The sequence below is a fragment of the Octopus sinensis genome, linkage group LG18 (genome assembly GCF_006345805.1).
Source record: "Octopus sinensis linkage group LG18, ASM634580v1, whole genome shotgun sequence".
In the NCBI taxonomy this organism is placed as follows: domain Eukaryota; kingdom Metazoa; phylum Mollusca; class Cephalopoda; order Octopoda; family Octopodidae; genus Octopus; species Octopus sinensis.
The window spans coordinates 12,633,532-12,655,628 of NC_043014.1; the positions used below are offsets into that span (position 1 = coordinate 12,633,532).

The 22,097-nt window shown below is 39.0% G+C and overlaps 1 protein-coding gene across 4 annotated transcripts in view; it reads left to right on the forward strand.

Moving 5' to 3' along the window:
* Positions 1-22,097, forward strand: part of LOC115221292 (flocculation protein FLO11-like) — a 53,167-nt gene that overhangs the window by 26,334 nt on the left and 4,736 nt on the right. Inside the window, exons 1-5 of one of the 4 annotated variants that reach the window (XM_036510718.1) lie at positions 1,557-1,674; positions 8,177-8,278; positions 9,607-9,733; positions 13,699-13,795; positions 19,786-19,869. In XM_036510718.1, coding sequence (XP_036366611.1) covers positions 13,768-13,795; positions 19,786-19,869 — 112 coding nt within the window. In that variant the 5' untranslated portion in view covers positions 1,557-1,674; positions 8,177-8,278; positions 9,607-9,733; positions 13,699-13,767. Of the gene's footprint in view, positions 1-1,556; positions 1,675-8,176; positions 8,279-9,606; positions 9,734-13,698; positions 13,796-19,785; positions 19,870-22,097 lie in introns of those variants that run through there. The other 3 variants (XM_029791439.2, XM_036510719.1, XM_029791440.2) reach the window with 3 other exon arrangements.

Sequence of the window (22,097 nt, forward strand, 5' to 3'; positions counted from 1 at the left end):
CATTTGACTGTGGCCATGCTGGAGCACCGCCTTTTAGTCGAGCAAATTGACCCCAGGACTTATTCTTTGTAAGCCTAGTACTTATTCTATTGGTCTCCTTTGCTGAACCGCTAAATTACGAGGATGTAAACTGTTGAAGAATATAACTGTTGAAGAATATATCAAAACACCATTAATCCTTTCATTAGCATATTTCTGTTGAAAATATATTGCTTTTGTTTCAATTAATTTTGAAAATAATGAAGAGTTTAGTCAAATATCTTTACCGTTATTAATCCAGTGGTAAGGTAGTGAGCTGGCAGAATCATTAGCATTTCAGGCAAAATGCATAGTGCTATTACATCTGTCCTTATGTTCTGAGTTCAAGTCCCACCAAGGTTGACTTTGCCTTCTGTCCGTTCAGGGTCGATAAAATAAGTACCACTGGAACACAGGGGTCAATGTAAACGACTTACCCCATCCCTCAAACTTGCTGGCCTTGTGCCAAAATTTGAAATCATTATTATTAATCCAGTGGTTGGAACATGAATGAACATGAAATTTTGATGGGGAGACTTTACTGTAAATCACTTCAAAACAGGAAGTTTGTGTCGTAAATAGAAGCAGTATCAGATGGGTTCATATCAGAAGGATAAAATAAGGCTGGGCAACGTTTCACACAGAGAAAGTAGTGCTTTTACAAAATTTCCTGTCGTGTCTTGCTGGCAGTTTGTGACAATCTTTTTTTTTATTGATCCTTTTGAGACACACAGTTTTGGTATGTGCAACCAAAAAGACCAAAATGTTTTTTTTTTGTTGAGATTGTAAATGATGGGTGCTTGTAGAAAACAAAAGGATAAAGTGTCTAAAACTACTTTATTAGTATGGGAAACTACGTATATTATATAAGCCATTTAAGAAACACACAAAAACCGTTAGATTCACTTCAACATTTAAATTTAATTTGCCAAAATATTTTCATCGCTTTGAGACTGTGACCTCTTCACTGACAAAATTCCGTGTTGCATCTTATTTTGTCAATGAACAGGTTGCGGTTTCAAAGCGACAAAAATATTTTGGCAAATTAAATTTAAATGTTGAAGTGAATCTAACAGTTTTTGTATGTTTCTTAAATGGCTTATAAACAACTTCCACGCTGCAATTGTTTCCGTTCCAGCACATGATCTCAGATCAGGTCACTTGCTATGCAAGTACATCTCCGTATATTATATAGTTTTATATTTTATCTACTGAAAGATGTTTCATCGGGCTGATGGATCAGCCTCAGAGTCTTTTTAGCTTGTATCACTTGGGCTGATCAATTGGCCTGGGTGCCCCAAGAGGGTTAATTCAAATCCCTTTTGTATGTTACAAGAACTGTTAGATTGTTTATTGTCAAATGTTTCTCGTTTTCATATTCCAACCAAAATCAGTCTTTGGAAACTTAGATTCTTTTTCATTGAATTATTTCTTCAAATCTAGTAATATGTTTTTTTCAACCCTTTTTTTTTTCTGTTGATAAAATGTTATTTCTGCATAAAACAATGAATAGTGCAACTTATAAGGCACCCTGTCCATTGCAGACTATTGATGTATGCAGCAGGCGAAAGTACATTGCTAATATGTAGATGTGACATGGCTTTTTAGAACAAAGATGGAAAATAGGTTCAAAATTACTCAATCAACAATAGAAAGGTAAGTGTGTGTACAGAGATTCTTTGCGAATTGAATTTATGTCTGAATTTATCAAAACATTTGATAAGTCATTTTGTGTTTGTCATTAAACTAGCAGTATAGCCCAGCGTTGCTTGGGCTTGTTTTCTTTTCGACCCTTTAGAATTGGAATTTTTGAAAAGTAAAAATTTTGCATTATGCAGCTTGTCATTCTTTTTAAGTGAACATTTTTCTGGTTGAAATACACCGAAAAATAGCAACACAGCAGTCAAAAAGTCGTTAAAAAATAGGGATTTTCATAGAAAAAAAGCACCTTTTTGATGTAAATAATTTTTGGTCCTAACATGGTCCGATTTGAATTTTTTCTTCTACGGAAGGAAGAGCAACCCTTCTTCTATTATACTCTCAATTTTGGTCAACTTGCGCCGCAGGGTCTTGGAGGAGATAGTGTTAGTTGAAGGCTACCAAACCTGCCATACACAGACAACTTCAGCTTTATATATATATATATAGATAATTGAACTTTTACAAGCTTTTTAATCATTAGTTTTGAGCCTTTAGCTTTCAGATTACTGTCGTGCCAGACAAAATGCTTAGCATTTTCATCCATCTTTACATTCTGAGTTCAAATTCTGCTGAGGTTGACTTTGTCTTTCATCCTTTTGGGTCAATGAAATAAGTGTCAATTGAGCATTGGGTTTCATGTAATGTGGCACCAGCACCGGTGCTTTTTACATGGCATCAGCACCAACAAGGTCACCGAGTAACTTCTAAAACAAAAACCCCTTCAGCTAGGAAGGGAGCATTAAGCAAGGTGGTTTAGGATATCGATTCTGCTGTTGTGGATGGGTCTCCTTGAGTACTATTCCCCTCCCTTAAAATTTCAAGCCTTTTGCCTAAGGAGAAAGGATTATTTTTTAACTAATCTTGTAGGTTTGAGATTTTTATATGCTTGTTTATTTTTAGAATGACATTGTAGGGTAGGTGTAAGAGGCCAGATCTAGCTGTTTTGAAATTAACATAATTGTAATGTGTTTCACTTACGTTGAGAGGATAATTTTATTAAAATTTTTTTTGATTAAATTAATTTTTATTATTTAAAGGTGGTTGAGTTTAATATTAATATTATATAAAAAACATAAAACATATCAAAAATTTCAGCCACATATGACTAGTTTAAATGCTAAGGGTTTAAATTGTAATCAACTATATATTTGGTTAAAAAAATCACCCACTACACTCACGGAGTGGTTGGCGTTAGGAAGGGCATCCAGCCGTAGAAACACTGCCAGATCAGACTGGGCCTGATGCAGCCTTCTGGCTTCACAGACCCCAGTTGAACCGTCCAACCCATGCTAGCATGGAAAGCGGACGCTAAATGATGATGATGATGATGATGAAATGTTCTGGGCTACAATAGAAATTTTAAAATGATATTCATTTGTTACAAATTGTGAAAATTTTTAATTAAACCTGTATCCAGTATCTGTGAATTAACTAACAGCGAGCAATTACTTTGCGAGGATATTTGTTTAGATTAATAATTGATTTATATTGGAAAATTATTAATCATAATCTTGATGTACATCCGAGTCTTCATCATCATTATCCTGATTGTTTTTATATCTGCTTTTTCCATGGTGGTATGGTTTAAATGAGACTTCTTGTGTCTATTCTATACCTGATTAGACTGTTCTTTAACCCTTTCATTACCAACCCGGCCGAAACCGCCTCTGGTTCTGTAGTACAAATGTCTTGTTTTCATAAATTTTGAATTAAAATCTTCCAGCAAACTTTAGTCACAATTTATGTTCCTCACACTAGCTTAATGATCATGAAGTTATTTTACTAAATTCTTTGCTACGTCTAAAATAATTGAAAGAAACCCAGAACATCTCAAAAATAAATACGGTAACGAAAGGGTTAAAACATCATACAGTCAAGTGGTTAGCTATCTTGTTTATGTGACGTGTGCCCAATCATTACCACAATCCTAGTGCAGTGTCTGTACGGAGTCACAGAGTCAGACATGCATGTGGATAGACAGACACACGTATAAGTATGATGGTGTGTGGTCTAATGATGAAGATGGTGTTGAACTTATGATTGTAGAGTGTTAGGTCCAGTTCATGAACCAGGCAGAAAGCATTGTGTTATGTCAGGCTGTACCAGTCTATTCAACTAAAAGCAAGTTCCAGCAGTAGCTGGGCATAACATTGTGGCTAACTGGCAGACAGGCATCCTGTCTTGTACTCCCAATTGCTTCTACACTCCAGAAATGAAAATAAACTCCAGCCTAATGACATTGTATGCTTGAAACAAACTTATGTCAGATATTAGTGATGGAGGTTGCATCATTACTGAATGCGTGTGTGGGTTTAGCTGTGTGGTTACTTCGTTTAGACTGAATCTTACTTGTTAAACTCTTTCTAACCTTGAAACCATTAGTGCCATCCCATACATACTGTTTAAAAGGTGGCAAGCTGGCAAAACCATTAGCTCGCCAGACAAAATACTTAGCGGTATTTTGTCCATCATTATGTTCTGAGTTCAACAGGGTTGACAAACTAAGTTACCAGGGAAACACTGGGGTCATTGTAATCAAGTGTTCCCCTCCCCCAAAATTTCAGTTCTTGTGCCTTTAGTAGAAAGGATTATATTATTATCATATTCATTATTATTACTATTATTATTAAGGCATGAGCTGGCAGAATTGTTAGCACACCAAGCAAAATGTGTAGTGGCAGAAACGTTAGCACGCCGGCGAAATGCTTCACAGTATTTCGTCTGCCATTACGTTCTGAGTTCAAATTCCATCGAGGTCAACTTTACCTTTCATCCTTTCGGGGTCGATAAATTAAGTACCAGTTAAGCACTGGGGTTGATATAATCGACTTAATCCGTTTGTCTGTCCTTGTTTGTCCCCTCTGTTTAGCCCCTTGTGGGTAGTAAAGAAATAGGTATTTCATCCATCTTTACGTTCTGAGTACAAATTCTGCCGAGGTCAACTTTACTTTTCATCCTTTCTAAGGGTCAATAAAATAAGTATCAGTCAAGTACTGTGGTCAATGTAATCGACTATCCCTTACCCAAAATTTCAGGCCTTGTGCCTATAGTAGAAAGGATTATTACTGGGTGACAGTCTTTATATCCTACTTTATTGGAATGCCATAATGCTGCAGCATTTGTCCTGAGAAAGTCTCTCGCATAGATGTTTAATGCATAGAAGCACAGAAATAGTAACAGATGAGAACTGTCCAGCATTGTTGTTGTAATGGCATTCACCTGAAAGGGCTTAAGCCAGCTCCTATTCAGTTCACTGCATCACAGGTGAGTTCATAGGAGTTTCAAAGGATGAGCAGAGTCTGTGAAAACAGTTCCCATCTGTGTTTGTAAGCCACCATACACACCTGGTGGCAGGTCATCCTTGTGTTATGCCTTCTTGCTGCAGGATTCCTGCAGATATGATCCAGCGCCACCAGGAAGCCACTAGATTCCAGAACAGATGCTGCCTGAAACTCACCATTGTCCTCCAGTGAGCTGGGTTGCAGCCCTGGGCCCGCCAGTGCCAGACCTCTCGACCTTGGGTGGTCCTATCAGGGACTCGAAGTCCCTGGTGGCATAGCTCTGACACTCACTCCTTTAACCTTCCCACCACAATGAGGTCAAGAGATGGACTTTGAGGAAGGACTGTTCTGTATTGGTTATGGAACTGCTGTATCACATGGTTTCAGCGTTCTTTGCACCTCATCATCAGCAGGTATCCATTAATGTCGTTATCGTCATCATCATCATTATCATTTAACTTTCATTTCCATACTAACATGGGTTGGACAGTTAGACAGCAGCTGGTAAGCCAATGTAAACAATGTGATCTAAGATAGGAATCTTTGATGTCTATGTAAGCATAGAAATATTCGTTTATGCAGCTAACTGGCTTCCGTGCCAGTGGGACGTAAAAAGCACCATTCGTTACCAGCGTCACCTTCCTGGCACTTGTGCTGGTGGCAGATGAAAAAACATTCGAGCGAGGTCGTTGCCAGTGCCGCTGGACTGGCTCCTGTGCAGGTGGCATGTAAAAAAAAACACCATTTGAGTATGGCTGTTGCCAGTACCACCTGACTGGCCCTCGTGCCGGTGGCATGTAAAAGCACCTACTACACTCTCAGAATGGTTGGCATTAGGAAGGGCATCCAGCTGTAGAAACTGTGCCAGATCAAGATTGGCGCCCTGGGCAGCCATCTGGTTCGCCAGTCCTCAGTAAAATCGTCCAACCCATGCCAGCATGGAAAGCGGACATTAAACGATGATGATGATGATGATGCTGTGCTGGTTCTGAATTCTGTAGATAAACTTTAAAATGAGAATATCACACTGCTAACACAGGATAAGACACAATATTGACTTGTAAATATACTTGGTAGTATATTATAGTTGCAAAATGAAATACTGTGTCCTTGCCAGCAATTAATATATATATATGTATATATATTCTTTTATTCTTTTACTTGTTTCAGTCATTTGACTACGGCCATGCTGGAGCACCACCTTAAAGGGTTTTAGTCAAAGAAATTGATTCCAGGACTTATTCTTTGTAAGCCTAGTACTTATTCTATCAGTCTCTTTGCTGAACTGCTAAGTTATGGGGATGTAAACATACTAACACCAGTTGTCAAGAGGTGATGGAGTGGGGGACAAACACAGACACACACATACGCACACAATGGGCTTCTTTCAGTTTCCCTCTACCAAGTCCACTCACAAGGCTTTGGTCAGCCCGAGGATATAATAGAAGGCACTTGTCCAAGGTGCCACGTGGTGGGACTGAACCCGGATCCATGTGGTTGGGAAGCAAGTTTCTCACCCCACAGCCATGCCTATGCATACATGTCTCTATATATGTTAAGAGGAGGCACACAAAGCAATGTTGAATAAAATATACATGTGTACAATCTTAATTAATACATTTGTGGACACTTAAGACATAGGAAGCCCTTTCACAGCTAAAATTTAAAAAATTCTCCTCACAGACAACGTGTGTGAAAACACATTGGGCCATGAATGACAGATTGTGGGACACATGTACTTCTGTGTCATCAGTTTTCATCAGCCAATATTATATCAGCGAGCTGCAGAATCGTTAGCATGCCAGACAAAATTTATAGCAGTATTTCATTCATCTTTATGTTCTGAGTTCAAATTCCACTGAGGTCGACTCTGCCTTCATCCTTTTTGGGGGTCAAGAAGGAAACCCCAAAAAACATGAAATAAAATGATGAAGACTAATCTCAGGACCTTGTACTTCACAGAAGAGGTGAGAAAGGGGCTGGGATGTCTGGCAAGATGAGGTTCTTGAGAAGTCCCACCCACCACTGCAAAACTGAATTCTGCAAACACTGTGTGCATATGTGTATGTATATATATATATATATATACAAATCGGCATCTTACTCAATCTCCTCCTTATATATATCTCCCCCATGATACCATTTTATTTTTTCTTGCTTCCTGAAATGATTTCACTTGTTAGCCATTCTTCATCCATTAATTATTACATGTATGTATATATATGTGTGTGTGCATGCATACATACACACATGACATCATCATCATCATCATTATTGTTTGTATTCCATGCTGGCATGAGTTGAACAGTCTAACAGAATCCAACAGATCGGAGGGCTGTGTTGAGCTCCAGTGTCAATAATGGTTTCTATTGTTGGACAAGATTCCTAATGCAAACCATTTTACAGAGTGTGCTGGGTGCCTTTTTATGTCACCAGCACTAGTGAGGTTGCCGAATAGGTCACAAAACAAGACCCTGTTGTTTAGGAGGGGCTGTAGTATTGAAGGAGATGGCTTTATGCCAGAGGTTGAAAGGTAAGAGTATGATGGGTGGGGTGATAAAAACAACAGATATCTTGCTATAGAAGAGATACATGGCTACCATAACAGGAAAAAGGGAGTGATGATAAGCTGTCACAATGTACCTCCAAGGTCAAAGAGATTCAATGTGATGGGTATAGGGACAGAGGGGATAGGTGAGGTAGTTTGGGGTGGGGGAAGCAGACAAGTTCACAAGAGTGTGAGGTGAGTGGCAAATGGTTAGAGAAGGAGATACAGGTGATGTGGTGGACAGCAAACAGGGTAGGGTGCATGGTCAGTGGTGAATATCATTTTAGGAGAAGGTGAAGGAAACGGGAGTGGGTCAGGAAAGGGCTGATATGAGATGGTGTGTAATAGTGATACTCTGTAAAGTGTTAGGTAGGGTGTCCAGCCATAGAAAATGTGCCAAGTCAGACTGGAGTCTGGAGCAGCTCCCCAGCATTGGTCAAACCATCCGACCCATGCCAGCATGGAAAACATACATTAAATGATGGTGGTGATGATGATGAGAGGATATTGAGACTGTCAGATGAATGAATGACAAAGGGAAGTGGACATAAGGAGAGGAGAACTAGTTACGTATAAATGTGGGGAATGAAATATGTGCATCTCTGCATTCATATAATTATAATTACAGAAGCTGAGATTCATCAGTGTCCACTGTCCTCTGAAATGATTTTGTGGACATTCTGAACAGTTCCATCTGCTTCAAACTTATCACTAATTGATGCTAATTCACGTAGGTGGATTTTTCTGAAACTTCCTCTTAAACTGTCTTTGAACTTTTATTATGGTTCCAAACTTCCAGTAGCATTGTAGGATAAATTTTCTTTGTTCAAAGCTTAGCTTGGTTCTTTTCATTATTTCTAAGGGGTCAAATCTGAAAAGAAATGAATATTGAGTGGGTTATCTGCTGTTAAAGTTTGTTTACCACATACCTAGACCTTCTCATAGTAATACTTTAAGACTTTATTCAAAACTTTTGAATAAAGTTTTTGTAAATAAGAAATTTCTTCAGCTTGCCTGTTTTCTCATCTCAAATAAAAAATGTTGGTGTGGTTCTTGTAAGTAGTTAGTTTGATGTCAGTTGTATGTGCTAATTGATTTTATTTTATACAGCTTTTAGCCATTCGAAATCAAACTTATTATTAAAACACTTATGAACATTACTCATAAATCCAAAACAATTCTTCTTGAAGTATTAACATACTCCAGCTATTATTGTTTCAGTATTGTCTCTTGCTGTAATGCAAACTTCCGTTATTTCTCTTGAATTTTAGTAATTCTTAGTAACTAAGTTTTGTTCTTTTCTAAATAGTGAGCATTTCAAAGTGGTACCACTAATTAACCCCCTAGCATTTTAGATTATTCTAATGTAATGCTTATTTATTCACATTGTTTTGAATTACTCATGCATTATCTCATGGTTTCAAGATTTTGATGATGTGGTTGTATATTTTTAGTATGACATTGTAGAGTAGGTGTGAGAGGCCAAAAAACAAGTAGAATATTTGAGCCAAATTAAATGCTATAGATTAGATATTAAAAATTTCCCAACAGTAAAAAAATGTTTATACTCCTATTTCTTTTCATAATGCTACCAGATGTTAAGATTTCTTTATATGTAATTACTGCCCATATGCATATTTTTTTGTTGCCCAAATATATTTATTGCTTTGGTAGTTTTGTTTAACACTTCAAGTAAAACTCAATTTGCTGTATAAAATTCTAGTTTCACATTTTGTTGCCAGACACTCACGTGAAAATAACTTCCCTTGCCTTATTTGATGGCATTATACATCACACTTTCTATTTGCACCCAAAATGTCTCAAAAAATTGCCTTAGGTCCTATATGTGAAGTTGAGCCTCCCATAAGTTTTAGTGCACTAAAATTTTTTCCCCAAAGTATACTTTACTGAAATTGGAATGCATCTAATAAGCCCGTGTGTCTTTTATGACATTAAACATGATGATTTTAGAATAGAATTATAGCTTCTTTTGAAAGATATTTTATTTTCTAAAATCTTTATATATAAGAATTTCCTCTTTATTTTGTGAATTTCTAGTACCACTGAGCAAGATCAGAAACGCATTACTCACAACAATTCCGAAAAGCAGCGAAAAGAGAAAATCAAGACTAAAATTGAAAACATTGGTCACCTTTTGCCCCGAATAAGAAATAATGAAAAGCAGGTACTATTTTTACTTAATGTTTATAAAAACAAACAAATACAAGTAAACTGAGTATAGGCGTAGGAGTGGGTGTGTGCTAAGTAGCTTGCTTGCGAACCACATGGTTCCGGGTTCAATCCCACTGCGTGGCACCTTGGGCAAGTGTCTTCTACTATAGCCTCTGGCCGACCAAAGCCTTGCGAGTGGATTTGGTAGACGCCCTTTGTGTATATATACATATATATATGTATGTGTGTGTGTGTGTGTGTGTGTTTGTCTGTGTCTGTTCCCCCAACATCGCTTGACAACGATGCTGGTGTGTTATGTCCCCATAACTTAGTGGTTCAGCAAAAGAGACCGATAGAATAAGTACTAGGCTTACAAAGAATAAGTCCTGGGGTCGATTTGCTCGACTAAAGGTGATGCTCCAGCATGGCCGTAGTCAAATGACTGAAACGAGCAAAAGAGTAAACCCGAACATGATTTAATGCAAGGAAATTACTTTGTAATCATTTGTAGTCAGTGATAACAAGTGACCGAGACATTTGGTGATATGCGGTGCAAATGAAATTGTAGTCATGGCACCCTTGAAATCATAGTTTTGACCGTTGCCAGTGTCATGTAAATGGCACCCATGCCAGTGGCACGTAAAAAGCACCCGTTCCACTCTTGGAGTGGTGGGCATTAGGAAGGGTGTCCAGCCGTGGAAACTATGCCAAACTAGACTGGGAGCTGGTACAGCTCTCTGGCTTAACAGTTCCAGCCAAATCATCTAACCCATGCCAGCATGAAAAACGGACGTTAAATGACGATAATGATGATAATGATGTAACAGAAACATCTTTCTGCCATCTCCAAAATGGAACCACTTATGGATGACCTATGTTCTATAGTTTATGTCCGCAAAGGAGTTTAAATGAGTTAGTATTGAAGTTCAGAGAATGTGAATACTTTGGATAGTTTGTTTCTTTTGAATTTCTCTGTCCATTTTAGTAAGTTTATTCTTATTGAGAACTGTATGTTGTCGATGTCATGAGAATTTATGAACTTTGATGAGGGTGTGGTTAAGAAGCTTGCTTCGCAAACACATGGTTCCAGGTTCAGTCCCACTGTGTGATTGATACCTTAGGCAAGTGTCTTCTACTACAGCTTCAGGCCAACCAAAGCCTTGTGAGTGGATTTGGTTGTCAGAAATTGAAAGAAGCCCATTGTGTGTGTCTTTGTGTCTCTGTTTGTCCCCTACTTGACAACCGGTGTTGGTGGGGGTTACATCTCCATAACTTAGCACCTTGGCAATAGAGACCAATAGAATAAGTACGAGGCTTAAAAGAAGAAAATGTACTGCAGTCAATTCATTTGATTAAAAATCCTTGTAGGCGGTGCCCCAGTCTGGCTGCATTCTGATGACTGGAACGAGTAAAAGAAAAGAAATTCTTTGTTTTGGAATAGGGGATCTTGAAGCAGACATAGAGCTATAAACATAGCATATAAATATTGGGTTGAAAACCTCTTTTGGATAGAAAAAGTTAAAAGCTACCTGTTGGACAGATCTTTGATTTTTGTATCCAAAAGAATTTTTCAACCCATTATTTATAGCTTTATGTGCTGTTTGAGGTCCACTATTCCAAAAAAAAAAGAGAATTATTTCATGTTCTCTCAAATGTTTACAAAGTCCTTTTGGCATCAACTTCTTTTCTGTGTAATTCATGGACAGAAATAAAAGCTATGCCAGGCCTTGCTCAGAATTATGACAGAAAACAGCTTTGTAAAGGCAGATGGCTTGTAAAAAACACCAGTTGAGCATGGCCATTGCCAGTACTGCCTGACTGACCCTCGTACTGGTGGCATGTAAAAGCACCCACTACGCTCTCGGAGTGGTTGGCGTTAGGAAGGGCATCCAGCTGTAGAAACTCTGCCAGATCAGATTGGAGCCTGGTGCAGCCATCTGGTTTGCCAGTCCTCAGTCAAATCGTCCAACCCATGCTAGCATGGAAAGCGGACGTTAAACCATGATGATGATGATGATGATAGTACCTGACGTTGCTTATGTTGCTAAACAACACTTCACTTTCTATTTTGAAATATCCTTAAAATGGCCGCTTTAATTAGTTTTCTCACCTGCAAATGTTCCTCTGCAACACACCAACTCACCAACATTCCAAAGAAAGCCTTTGCTCTCATGAGATTATCTAACCAATTCCTGATCAAGGAAATTCACCTCAGATCTTACTGCTACACAACAGCTCCTGCCTCTCTCAAACTGTTTGAGATTTCAGATTGGTCAATTGGTCAGAGGTCCAACAGTTTTACACAGACTACCCTATGGCCCTGTGGTTCAGTGGTTAGAGCATCAAGGTCACAATCAAGGTTGTGAGTTTGATTCCTGAACTGGGCTTAGTGTTGTGTTCTTGAGCAGGACACTTTATCTCATGTTGCTCTACTTGAATCAGCTGTAGAAATGAGTTGTATCATCACTGGTGTCAAGCTGTATCAGTCTTTGTCTTTCTCTTGGGTAACATTGGTAGCATGAAGAGGGGAGGCTAGGTGCAACCCCACAGTCATTCATGATCGTTATGGGTCTTTACCCATTACCCTATGTACATATAATGGTGTGGAGAGGGGAGCATGGGCAACTGCTGGTCTTCCGTAAACAACTTTGCTTGGGCTTGTGCCTCAGGGGGGAACTCTCTAGGTGCAATCCCATGGTCATTCATCACTGGAGGAAGCCTTTACCTTTTTGTCCTATGGTCCTTAATAGTAAATGTGGATCATCTTTGATCTATCTCTTATGGTTGTGTCGTATATGCATGTATGCATCTTTTATCTTTTACTTGTGGTTGACTATTTTGGTCAAGTGAATTGACAGCAGTGCTTATCTTTTTTAAAGCTTGGTATTTATTCAATTGTTCTCTTTTGCCAAACCACTAAGTTACATGGACGTAAACACACCAACACTGGTTGTCAAGCAGTGGTGGGGGACAAACACAAACAATAAGACACACACACTTCATCTCCTCCTATCCACGTATGCACAAAATGCAATTATTGTATTAAGCAAAAGATATCAGTAGACAATAGTTTTGTAATTCTTCTTTTATTTTTACTTGTTTCAGTCATTTAACTGTGGCCATGCTGGACCTCTGCCTTCAATTTACATTTCTTTATACTAAAGAATTGCCTTTCATAATCTCTACTCTCTTTTACTTGTTTCAGTCATTTGACTGCGGCCATGCTGGAGCACTGCCTTTAGTCGAGCAAATTGACCCCGGGACTTATTCTTTGTAAGCCTAGTACTTATTCTATTGGTCTCTTTTGCCGAACCGCTAAGTAACAGGGACATAAACACACCAGCATCAGTTGTCAAGTAATGCTAGGGGGACAAACACAGACACACAAACATATACATATATATATATATATATACATATATACGACGGGCTTCTTGCAGTTTCTGTGTACCAAATCTACTCACAAGCTTTGGTCGGCCTGAGGCTATAGTAGAAGACCCTTGCCCAAGGTGCCACGCAGTGGGACTGAACCCAGAGCCATGTGGTTGGTAAGCAAGCTACTTATCACACAGCCACTTCTGCGCCTATATGTGACATTTTTCATTTGTTCTTCTGTTTAATTTTTTTTCTTTTTAAATTTGTTATCTCAGTAGGAAATCTCATGCCCACATGGCTGACCAAACTGTGAGACATTGTTGCACATCAGTAATCACAGTGTGCTTTGCATTGTTTTGCCTTTCAAATGATGCCACTCTGCTGGTTGGATGAGCCGGCCAGCATTCCCCACTGATTGATAGGGAAACTGGATCAGTGTGAAATCAAGTGTTTTCGCTCAAGAACACAACATGCTGCCCAGTCTAAGAATCGAACCCAAAATCTAGCGATCATCAGTGCAATACCCTAACCACTAAGCCACGTGCCTTCACCAACAGGAAATATATATATATATAACAAATACAATTATTTTATTATTTTTAGAGTACACTGGCAATATTGGAACGAGCTGCTGATTATATTACAGAAATACAGGATAAAAATGACCAATTGATGTGTGATAATGGAGTGGAAGTTCAAAGTAAGTATAATAAATTTGATTTCAAATTTTGGCACAAGGCCAGCAAATTTGGGGGAAGGAACAAGTCGATTGCATTGACCCCAGTGCTCAACTGGTGCTTACTTTACTGGTCCCAAAAGGATGAAAGGCAAAGTTGACCTCGGCAGCATTTGAACTCAGAACTTAAAGATGGACGAAATGCCGCGAAGCATTTTGCCTGGTGTGCTAATGATTCTGCCAGCTCGCCACCTTAATTTGATTTTTAACTTAGTCAATGAAGATGTAATCAAAGCCTAGTATTTTTATTTCATCTGCATTTTATGTCCCTTTTTTTTCCCCCTTGCTTACATGGATTGAACAAGTTTCCTCCTGCACAGAGCCTTGCCATTTGTTGCAGTCCCTTGTTGTTCCCATGAAATTCAGTATCCTGAGATCAACTTTTGCCACACCTCATGGCTTCTTCTTCAGCAGGTTTCCTTCACTAAAATTGCTAAGCCTTTCTTCACCCAATGGTTATTGTTCATATATATCATATGTGCATACCAGCACAGCTCCAGCATTCATTACACGTTTAGCAGAGTACACTCACTCTTTTCTTTTTTTTTTTGTGCTGTGGGCTTGCTTTGTTTCAAATTTTGAAGACCATTTCAAGGTGTTTCGCGTTGCAAGACAGTGTGTGAGAGAGAATCGTGATGTGGTAGGAGAGAAGTGTGTTCGTATGGAAGATGGTTCACTTGCGCTAAATGAGGATGCAAAGAGAGAGGTTTGGAGATGCCACTATGAAAGTTTGCTGAATAAAGAAAATGAATGGGATAAAGAGAGTCTGCCGAATGTTGACCCAACAGAGGGACCAGCTATCCGAGTTGATAGTTCCGTGGTAGCTAAGGCAATTAGAAGCATGAAGACAGGAAAAGCCCCAGGCCCATCAGGAATCACTGCAGAGATGCTCAAAATGTCTGGTAGTGTCGGCTATAGCCTAGTCACCCATATAGTTAATCAGGTGATACACAAAGGAGTCATACCCAATGACTGGTGTAGCAGCATAATAGTCAACTGCTACAAAGGTAAAGGTGACGCCCTAGATACAAATAACTACAGAGGTATCAAGCTGTTGGATCAGGCAATGAAGGTTACGGAGATGGTCATAGCCCAGCTAATTAGAGAGAGAGTTAGTTTAGATGAGATGCAGTTTGGGTTTGTGCCAGGGAAAAGTACTACTGATGCTATATTCCTGGTAAGGCAGCTGCAGGAGAAATACCTAGCCAAAGATAAGCCCCTGTACCTGGCTTTTGTTGACATGGAGAAAGCCTTCGACAGGGTCCCCCGATCCCTTATCTGGTGGGCAATGAGGAAACTAGGGATAGATGAATGGTTAGTGAGAGCTGTGCAGGCCATGTATAGGGACGCTGCTAGTAGGGTGAGGGTTGGAAACGAGTACAGTGAAGAATTCTGGGTAGAGGTAGGGGTCCACCAAGGCTCAGTACTCAGCCCCCTCCTATTTATCATAGTCCTCCAGGCAATAACGGAGGAATTCAAGACAGGATGCCCTTGGGAGCTCCTCTATGCTGATGACCTTGCTCTAATTGCTGAGTCGCTATCAGAACTGGAGGAGAAGTTTCAGGTGTGGAAACAAGGATTAGAATCGAAGGCCTCAGAGTCAATCTAGCTAAAACCAAAGTCGTAATCAGTAGGAAGGTAGACAAATCACAAACGCCTTCAGGTAGATGGCCCTGCTCGATCTGTAGAAAAGGTGTTGGTAGAAACTCTATAAGATGCACCAAGTGTAAGCTATGGACACATAAGAGGTGCAGCAATGTCAAAGGAAGGCTAACTAGGAAGATGGTTTTTGTATGTGGCAGATGCTCAGGAACAATAAACACTGAAAATGCTCTGAGACCAACTTCCGTCACTTTCCAGGGAGAAAAACTAGAAATAGTTGATAGTTTCCGTTACCTAGGTGACCAAGTCAGCAGCGGGGGCGGGTGTGCTGAAAGTGTAACTGCTAGAGTAAGAATAGCTTGGGCAAAGTTCAGAGAGCTCTTACCTCTGCTGGTGACAAAAGGCCTCTCGCACAGAGTGAAAGGCAGACTGTATGATGCGTGTGTACGAACAGCCATGCTACATGGCAGTGAAACATGGGCCGTGACCGCTGAGGATATGCGTAAGCTCGCAAGAAATGAAGCCAGTATGCTCCGATGGATGTGTAATGTCAGTGTTCATAATCGACAGAGTGTAAGTACCTTGAGAGAAAAGCTGGACCTAAGAAGCATCAGTTGTGGTGTGCAAGAGAGACGATTGCGCTATGGTCATGTGGCGAGAATGGATGAAGATAGTTGTGTGAAAAAGTGCCACACCCTAGCGGTTGAGGGAACCTGTGGAAGAGGCAAACCCAGGAAAACCTGGGACGAGGTGGTGAAGCACGACCTTCGAACTTTAGGTCTCACTGAGGAAATGACTAGAGACCGAGTCCTCTGGAAGTGTGCTGTGCGCGAGAAGACCCGGCAGGACAAGTGAGTCCATAACCCGTGGCCTTCTACTTGGGATGGAGCCAGCCTACGTATGCATACCTTCCCTTCTTGGGACACAAAACTCTACTTGTGAAGACCTGTTGAGGCAAGTGAGGATCAGAATCGAAATCGATCAATGGAAATTGCAGATGTGTTACCAGTGCCGGTGGCATGTCGATACTCTACTTGTGAAGACCCGTTGAGGCAAGTGAGGATCAGAAATGGAAATCAATCAATGGAAATTGCAGATGTGTTACCAGTGCTGGTGGCATGTCGAAACTCTACTTGTGAAGACCCGTTGAGGCAAGTGAGGATCAGAATGGAAATCGATCAATGGAAATTGCAGATGTGTTACCAGTGCCGGTGGCATGTAAGAGAACCTTCCGTTTCGCGACCGTTGCCAGCACCGCCCCGTTTCGTGTCCGTTGCCAGCCTCGCCTGGCCCTTGTGCCGGTGGCACATAAAAAGCACCATCCGTTCGTGGCCGTTTGCCAGCTCTGTCTGGCACCTGTGTGGGTGGCATGTAAAAAGCACCCACTACACTCACGGAGTGGTTGGCGTTAGGAAGGGCATCCAGCCGTAGAAACACTGCCAGATTTGACTGGGCCTGATGAAGCCTTCTGGCTTCACAGACCCCAGTAGAACCGTCCAACCCATGCTAGCATGGAAAACGGACGCTAAACGACGATGATGATGATGATTTATGTGTATGCCACTTTGAGTAAGTGTCTTCTACTATGACCCCAGACCATCAGAACTTTATGAGAGGATTTGGTAGACAGGAACTGAAAGAAGTCCATCGTTGTATGTTTGTACAGTAGTGCCTTGATGTACAAGTTAATTTGTTTCCAGAGATTGCTCATAAAGTGAAAACTCATAAAGCAGAGCAATAATTTTCCATAGTAGCAATGTTATAAATCATAATTCGTTCCCAGAAAAATATTTTACCTATGAAATTTATAATAGGCGCAGTAGTGGCTGTGTGGTAAGTAGCTTGCTTACCAACCACATGGTTCGAGGGTTCAGTCCCACTGTGTGGCACCTTGGGCAAGTGTCTTCTACTATAGCCTCGGGCCAACCAAAGTTTTGTGAGTGGATTTGGTAGACGGAAACTGAAAAGAAGCCCATTATATATATGTGTGTGGTTCAGCGAAAGAGACTGATTGAATAAGTACCTGGCTTACAAAGAATAAGTCCTAGGGTCGATTTGCTCGACTAAAGGTGGTGCTCCAGCATGGCCACAGTCACATGACTGAAACAAGTAAAAGAGTAAGGATAGTAAAGAATAATACTTGTAAATAAATGGCAATAAAACAACAGAAGAATGTAAAGAATATTTTATGTAAAGTAAAAAGAATGTCAAGATCATTTATGATGAAAAACATTATTATAATCGTTTTCTGAATCACTTTCACTCACACTAGACTCATACACACCATCTCTTGTAGATTTCTCTCAAAAAAAAAAAAAACATTTCCAGAGTTGTTTGCTTAGAAGAAGCTTTTTTTTCACTCTCTATAAATTTCTTGGTAACACACCGAAGCATTTGTTATGGTAGTAGAAACTTTTGCACTTTGTTCAAAATTTGGATCTTGTGCTTGAAAAATTTCTTGTAAAATAAAACTTGTAAACCCGGTTTCTCGTGAAGCAGGTTCTCTTAAAGTGAGGTATTACTGTATGTACATATGCACACACACACATACAGAGGATGCTGACGCTGTGAAATAAGTGGAGGGCAGAGGCATCTCAGTTCTTTGTCATTTCAAGAAATATGGTGGCAAAAGAGTTTTTAAAAAATGTTTAGATAATATGTAAATATTTTGAATATTCTTTCACATTATGATGAATGGTATTTCAAATCTCAGGTCAACGAACTTTACCTCTTTATCAATTTTGTTACTGTTCAGCATGTAAATATTGCAATAGTAGAACTTCCTCTTAATGCTAGTAAGCTGGTAAAATTGTTAGCATACCAGGCAAAACATCTTAGCAGCATTTCATCTATCTTCGTGTTCTGAGTTCAAATCCAGTCAAGGTTGGCTTTGCTTTTCATCATTTTGGGGTCAGTAAAATAAGTACCAGTTGAGTACTAGAGTTGATGTAATTGACTATCCCCCTCCCCCAAGTTTCAAGCCTTGTGACTTCAGTAGAAAGGATTATTATTATTATTATTAAGGTGGTGAGTTGGCAGAATTGTTAGTATGCCAGGCAAGATGCTTTATAGCGTTTTGTCTGGGTTCAAATCTTCCCAGTGTCAACTTTGCCTTTCATCCTTTCAGGGTCAATAGAATAAGTACCAATTGAGTACTGGGGTCAATATAATCAACTATCCCTCTCCCGAAAATGCTGGCCTTGTGCCAAAATTTGAAACTATTATTATTATTGAGTGAGAGAGCAGTGCATGCCACCAAAGTGACACTGGGGTAAAATATACGATGCCCAGTATACCCATCATGAATACCCGTCTGTTAAAGGTACACCAGGCACATGCATCACAGCCATGTGTGCAACATAGTGATCTCATATCAAGATTAACAGCACATTACCTTGCAGGTGGGGCCCAGTTAAACTTTTCTTCAGGTTGAGTAGCCCATCTTACTCAAAAGGTCCCTGAATAAGGGTTAAGATGTTGAATGAAACACCCATGTTTCCAGAGGTGAATTACTCAAACCTCAAAGAATTCCTCTCAACACATGGCTATGATGCTCCCCCACTACTTCTGCTTGTGATTAGAGATGCACTACGGGACATGCTCAACTGGTTATGGTCAAATAATTGACAAGCAAATCTGTGGTATTGAGCATGTTCTTGTTGTTGTTGCCGGTGGTGGTGGTGGTGTGGATAGCCTCTTACTGGGGATAAGAAGTTGTGTCCCTTCAGGCTGCAGAGCCATTCAACTGTTTTATTATGTTGTTCTTGCTTACTCCATATCTTTCCCCAGAAAAGTCAACTTTCATTAGCATCAAGGATTAACCTTTCACGTTTCTTATCATCATTAATCTCTTGATAAAATCTGTTTTGGTCAGTTCTAAACAATTTATTTTCCCAGTATTGCTGAATCCATTGTTCAGACTTAGTTAGCTTTGCTAACTAGGTTTGAATAATGGATCATCATCACCATCATTATTATCATTATTATTATTAAATCTGTTGTGTCTGGGGAGAGAAAATTTTTTTTTGTGCCTTATAATTTTACACAGCGGTAAAATTTCCACTTACTTTTATTTTTATTTTCCTAAAATTTTCATTGCGTCTTGCAACTTTTTCAAGATGCAACGAAAATTTTAGGAAAATAAAAATAAGAAATAAGTGGAAATTTTACCAGTCATCATCATCATCATCATCGTTTAACGATGTGACTGTATTAAACTATAAGGCACAAAAAAAAAATGACTCTCCCCAGACACAATAGAATATGCTTCAACACACGAACTCACATAAAGAATCTTGCAAACCAAATCCCAAAACAAAATATTATTAAATCATTTTTCTTATATATTACAGCTGAAGAAATTCATTCTTTAAGGCAAGAATTGGATAATATTAAATCTCAGCGGGATCGTTTGACAGATTTAATAAAAACTGCTGGTAAGTTTTCTTTTATAACAGAGTAATATTTTATAGCTACATAAAAATGCACACCTGCCTACCCATCCAACTTTTTCTGTTCCTTTATCCCTTTTGTCTTTCTATTCCCCTTGTACCTTAACCTCACCTCTCTCTCTCTATCTATCTGTCTAAGCCATGTACTCACCTCTTATGCAAGACACTTGATCCTGACCTTCTATCATACTTTCATATCCCTCAACACTATTGTCAAGCAATGAAGATAATTATGCAGATAGTGTAACTTTATGTGCAACTTTTATCAAAGAATGTATGTGTGAGCCTTTATACTATTATCTGTTACATTGTGTAACACAATTTTTATTCTTGGGTAGAAACTGTTATTTACTATTTGCTTATCCCTAGAAAGTATGAAAAATGGCTAATAGTTCCTTCAAACTTTGCTTTTGTTTCATTCATTTATTCAAACCCCAAAGGATCCCTCTCAAAACAAGGCTGTGATGTTCCCTCCACTGCTGCTCGTGATCAGAGATGCACATATTGTCAGCCACTAAGAGACATGCTCAAGTGGTTAAGAGTAAAGCAACTGACAAAACCTGTTTGTGGTATTGAGCAAAATATTTGCTATAATGATTTTTCTACTTCAACAACTCAGCATTGAATGTGTCTAAAATGTAACAGAAAATGGGTCAGTTTCAAACCATTGATGTCCAAGTTGCAAAAGCAAAGTATAAAGGGAATAACAGTCATTTCCTTTGATTTCTAAATAGAAGCAAATAGCGAATAACACTGACCAAAGACAAAAAACTATAAAATAAAACTTTGAAAATCAACAAACAAAGTTTGCTTTTGAAGTATTGAGATGTATTGAAAGATACAGATAAGGAAATAATTTTATTCTCAAATGTAGGATAATGCTAATAATATAGCACGAACAAGATAAACTATCCATATTTTGCAGAAAAAGTATATAACTATTGTATTTATTTACATTATTTATGTTTGACGGATATTTTTTCCTCATCTTGCTTGTTGTTAACATCTCATGTTCTGAGTTCAAATTCCGTCATGGTTGACTTTGCTTTTCATCATTTCGGGGTCAGTTTCTACCACATTCACTCACAAAAAGTTTGGGTCAGCATGGGGCTTTAGTAGAAGACATTAGCCCATGCAATTGGCAGGGAAACCATTTGTTTAAAAAGCAAATATCTTCCTGGTTAGCCATGCCTGCACCTATATTTTATAAAAAGTTTTCATTCAGAAAACAAAATCATAGGATATTCTATTTTTATACTGTAAATCTTCACAACTTAATCTTCATCATCATCAACATCAGCATTTAACCCCTTACCCAACAATTATTTTGAAAATAAATGTATTTTTTCAGACATATTTTTTAATTGTTTTATTTTACTATGTTTTGAATGGTGATTTCGAGGTATATTTCAAACCTTATTTATTATGAATTTTAATTCAATAATATTGATTTTAAATTACCGCTTTGGGCAGAAACGAGTTAACCCATTTTTTTTCATAAATCATATTACTTTTACAAAAAATCATGTTATTTTATTTGGTTATCGACATGTTGGGGTTATAATATAAAGGTATAAAAAAAACAACGTAAAAACAAAGTGAATACTTCTATTCATAAAATGTGCCTTCCAACCCTTCGACTGTCTCCAGGTGACTAAATCATACTCGGTCTTCAATGCCTTACTCAAGCGAAAGGTGGCAAAAATCGTCACTGCCAGACGTATAAAGTGAGCGAATATACTCGTATATGTCAAAAAAGAGTTTATAATAGACAAAGGAACTCATTTGCTGTCGATTTTGGCGAGTCTATCTTTTGACGAGTTAACTCGCCAGAGATAGAAAAAAACGATTTCGGTCAAAACGCATATATTCGTTTCTGCCGGGTAAGGGGTTAATGCTCATTTTCCATGTTGGCATGGGTTGGGTGGTTTGACAGAACCTGGCAAGGCCAGGGGCTACCCCAGGTTTCATAGCCTATTTTGGCTTGGTTTCCACAGTTGGATGCTCTTCCTAATGCCAACTACTTTACTGGGTGTACTGGGTACTTTTTACATGGTACCTTGGTTTTAGGGTCTCGATTCTATTGTGGTGGGTGGGCCTTCTTGAGTACAGCAATGCACCTCATATCTCAATCCTCTGTCATCTCCTTTGTAACATTCAACATTTTGAGATCGGCCTTCAATACTTTGTCCCATATCTTCCTAGGTCTCCCT